The sequence below is a fragment of the Theobroma umbraticum genome, unplaced genomic scaffold (assembly GCF_002168275.2).
Source record: "Theobroma umbraticum cultivar Fairchild unplaced genomic scaffold, ASM216827v3 scaffold_56.0, whole genome shotgun sequence".
In the NCBI taxonomy this organism is placed as follows: Eukaryota; Viridiplantae; Streptophyta; class Magnoliopsida; order Malvales; family Malvaceae; genus Theobroma; species Theobroma umbraticum.
Window position 1 is genome coordinate 1,077,841 of NW_018397256.1, and position 4,198 is coordinate 1,082,038.

At 32.8% G+C, this 4,198-nt stretch overlaps 1 protein-coding gene across 2 annotated transcripts; it reads left to right on the forward strand.

Moving 5' to 3' along the window:
- The first annotated feature begins 210 nt into the window (after positions 1-210).
- LOC149527492 (Adenine nucleotide alpha hydrolases-like superfamily protein) lies at positions 211-2,664 on the forward strand. Of its 2 annotated transcripts, none has more exons than XM_089782615.1 (7): positions 211-544; positions 707-798; positions 901-1,022; positions 1,152-1,343; positions 1,463-1,664; positions 1,932-2,033; positions 2,194-2,664. In XM_089782615.1, exons 1-7 carry the CDS (start codon positions 361-363, stop codon positions 2,515-2,517), a joined length of 1,218 nt encoding a protein of 405 aa, XP_089638741.1. In that variant the 5' UTR covers positions 211-360; the 3' UTR covers positions 2,518-2,664. The 2 variants fall into 2 exon arrangements, with proteins under 2 accessions (XP_089638741.1, XP_089638742.1); XM_089782616.1 differs by having other exon boundaries at positions 365-544; positions 707-784.
- The last annotated feature ends 1,534 nt before the right edge of the window (positions 2,665-4,198 follow it).

Genomic DNA, 4,198 nt, shown 5'->3' on the forward strand with positions numbered 1-4,198 from the left:
TCCTTTGTTTATTTTTAAATCTCAAGTCTTTTAATAATTTGTGCAGATCAGTTTACGAGTTTTCTTCGAGTGAAGTGTTCTTAGTTTTAGTACTCTCTATTCCTTTTCATTGCGTGATTTTTTTCAAATTTGTTTTTGACGCTTGAAAGTTTGTATCAAGCGAGAATGACGGTGCACTTTCTAAAAAAAGAATGTTTGGTACGACTTTGTTTTTGTGAGCAATATGTAGCAAAAACAAAAAGGAAGGCGGAATTGGTTTTCCCCCAATGGAGGGTTTAGAAATGGGAATCTAGGTTTTTCTTATTTCTTTCCTTGTTCGTCCTGATCAGAGATATATAGAAACCAATGAGACAAGAATAAATGTTTCAGATAAGGGAGAATGGGGAAAGGAGAGAAGGAAGAGAGAGGTTAGTAGCGGTGGCCGTAGACAGGGACAAATCCAGCCAGCGTGCTCTCAAATGGACGGTTGAAAATTTCATCACCCGAGGCCAAACTGTGAGGCTTGTCCATGTTATCCCCAGACCACCTTCCAATCCTAATCCAGGTCCAGCCCCTGCCCCTCCACCTCCCTTTCACATCTAAATAATTAATGGCATTGCTTGGCACCATCAAATAGGAGGAGGAAGATGGAGGATAAATGGGCTTGATTAATTAATATTCTGTACGTTTCCATACATGTTTTCAGCTTTTTCTTTTCTACTTTCAGTTGGAATTGATGACACAGTTGCTGAACGACAGCTTGATAATCAAACCATGGACTTATTCCTTCCATTCCGACGCTATTGTACGCGTAGACAAGTAGGCTTTGATGCTTAATTCCTTCATTGCCCTCTGAGTTTTCTTTCTTTTTTTAAATTTCCTATGTTATATATCCAATGGATGATCTTTAATTTGCATCAGATACAATGTGAAGCAATTGTACTGGAGGATCCAGATGTAGCAAAAGCGCTTATTGAATACATTACCCAATGTGGAATCCAAACTCTTCTGCTTGGTGCAACATCAAAGACTGGACTTTCCAGGTTTTGATCTGGATTTGATTTCTCAAAAGTAACGAGTTTTTTTTTTTTTTTTTGAAGGATTAGTAAGGATTTAAGGCATATATCTGAATTTCCGCAACTCTCCAACTGTATCTGAATTTCTTCTTGCAGATTATTCAAGGCTACAGATATTCCTGCAAGTGTACTAAAATGGGCACCAGATTTCTGCAACATATATGTCATTTCGAAAGGAAAGGTTGCTGCCATACGATCTGCCACTCGTCCGGTCCCCATCATTCGAGGAGGTGGATCATCAACACGACTTGAGCCACAAAACTTGAATAAGGAGGCGCCCTCAGTCATGTAATTAAGCATCATCCCTAGTACCCCAACAATTTATTTATAAACATGCAAAAAGATACACAAGCACACAGTAAGGAGTGTGCTGCATTTTTCACAGTTGAAATTACTTTGCTCAACAGATCACTCTCCAGAGAAAACGATGGATTATTCTATGATGAGCTTGCAGCACCTGAGAATGACATCTCATGTTCAAGCTCCGACGGCTCGTTTCTTTCCTTCTACCAAAACCTGGGCTCTAGTCCTAATCAGCACAATGTGGAGCCTTGCAGGCGCCCAAGATTCTCGGATGTTGGAACATCATCAGCTTCTTTAGGATGTGCAGTAAGTCTATTTCAAATCTGTCAAGACATATAGCTGTGGCTTCATTTTGCAATTTTGCTAAAATTTAAGCACATGTTTTTCCTTTCTTCCTTATAAAGGTACTAATAAACTATACAATAAAAGTGTTGCAAGCAGTTTTTACAATACAACCATTTACAACACCTTACCTCATTGCTTAAAATTTTTATGACTAAATTTTACATTTCCATAGACAAATGCTTACTTTAATTTTGGTTTTCTGAATTCATTTTGGGAGATAATTTCCAGGAGGACACAAATGAAGAAATCAGAAGATTAAGGATAGAGCTGAAGCAAACGATGGATATGTACCATGCAGCCTGCAGAGAAGCATTAGCAGCCAAACAGAAGGTAATTCAGGGTCTCTCTTTAATTCTCCCTTATACATGAGAAATTGCTATAAATTAAGCTCGAAGTTTAGGAATACCTAGCTGTAGGATCAGCTGTAAAGGGTTTAGCCGTGGCAACCCAGTTCATTGCGTGATGATGATGATGATGATGTTTCTAACAGGTGAAGGAACTCCAAGAATGGAAGAGAAGAGAAGAGAGGAGAGTAAGAGAGGCGCAGCAGGCACAAGAAGCATCATCATCAGTTGTGGAAAAGGAGAAGGCAAGGTTTAAGGCGGCATTGGAAGCTACTGAAGCAGCTCAGAGATTCGTTGAGTTAGAGGTGCAGAAAAGGGTGGAAGCAGAAAGGAAAGCACTCAGAGAAGCGGAGGAAAGAGAAATGCTTTTTCTCCATGCTTTAGGCCACTCCCATATGGTTGTCAAGTACCAAAGCTTATTCCATATCTTAGCTGTTCTATTTTTATTCTATTTCTACTTTTCTATATAATTAAAATGAATATTTCTATAGAGAAATATGATCATTTCTGTAAAAAAAAAAAAATCAATTCTAGTATTTTTTACATATATAGAATTTATAAATATATATATATATATATGTAAAAACTTGTAAACATACTTATGAAGTGTCTTTTTATGTAATAAAAATTATTAAAATATTAATGTTTAAATTATTAAGCGAAAACATAAATTAAAAAATAGAGAAAAAATAAAAAATAAAACATTAGACTAATATTTTAATAATAAGTTATCAAATTATGAAAATTTTAAAGTTTTAATGAAAATAAAAATTGATTAAAAAAGGAAAAAATTTACTTAATTTTGTCTTTTGGTAAATATTTTACTAAATTATATAAAGAGTATTTTTGGTTTTGATGAAGATAAATCTTATTATAATAAAGAGTTTAAGTTTTTGATTATATATTATTAAAAATTAATTAAAACTATTAATATTTAAAATATAAAATAAAATAAACAATTATATATTATAATAAAAGGTATTATTGTCTTCTTATCTCTTATTTTTTTTATTATTCTAAAATTATTTTATCAACCAAATTATATAATAACATTTTTATTATATTTTTTTCCTATTTTATTCTCATGAAATACATATTCTATTCCATTCTATTTTATTTCACAAACCAAACATATCCCGTCAACAATTGATAGTTTTTGTGATGAAATGATTCACATGCTTTTTAAAAAAATATATATATTTAAGTAAATAATTGATTAATTGGTGTTATTATTAACATTATTAAATTATTATTTATAAATTTGAGTTTATAAACTATAGAAAACCACAACATTTAAAAGCAAATTAACATAATATTAAATCTGGTTCTTTCCGATAATATTACTCTTTTTAATCTTCTGTTCTTATCAGTAAAAAAAAAATTTTAATTTAAATTTAAATTTGGTTTTGTCTGGAGTCACCTGTACTTTTAAATTTTCTTAAAAATTTACTTTTTCTAATTGGATCAATTTTGTAGTGGAAATCTTTTAATTCTTTTAATTCATTTTAGGTAAACTATTACAAACGGATTGGAACAAATTCCCGGATTCTGTCACACAAGTAATCACATTTTGTCTGAATGATGAAATGACATAAATACCCCTTAAAATATTTGTCCTTGCAACGGTTTAACCACCGAAACAAACAAAATAAACTTGAGGCTCCTAAATTTGGAACTCCCAACCGAAGATTCTAACTGCTGCCCGCCAAGTTTGGGATGGCTTTCTTTCTTGAGTCGTCTGAACAGCAGCAGGAATTTATTTTATTTATATTTGGAAGAGGAAAATAAATAAAAGAAACATTAATTATATACTTGAGAATTTAATAAGAAAATCAGTGTTCCTTAGTTTTATATTGTTTTCCTTATTTACGGAAAACGGATAATCTACCGAACTTGTTGCTCTCTCTTAATTAGCCGAAAGGAGGAGGATTGTGTCCAGGAAAGATAAGGAGGTTTTGAGGCACTTTAACTCATACATTGACAGAATAAAGTAGCAAAATTTTGTTGGGGTTAGTTAGTTTCCCGAGGAACAGTGACATAAGTTTTATTTAAAGAAAACAAAGATTCGAGTACGTGGTTGTGGATTTGTGTCTCACCCATTTTCTCAGCCAATTAGTAATTAATCTCAGGGTTGGGTTGGGTTGGGTTGAT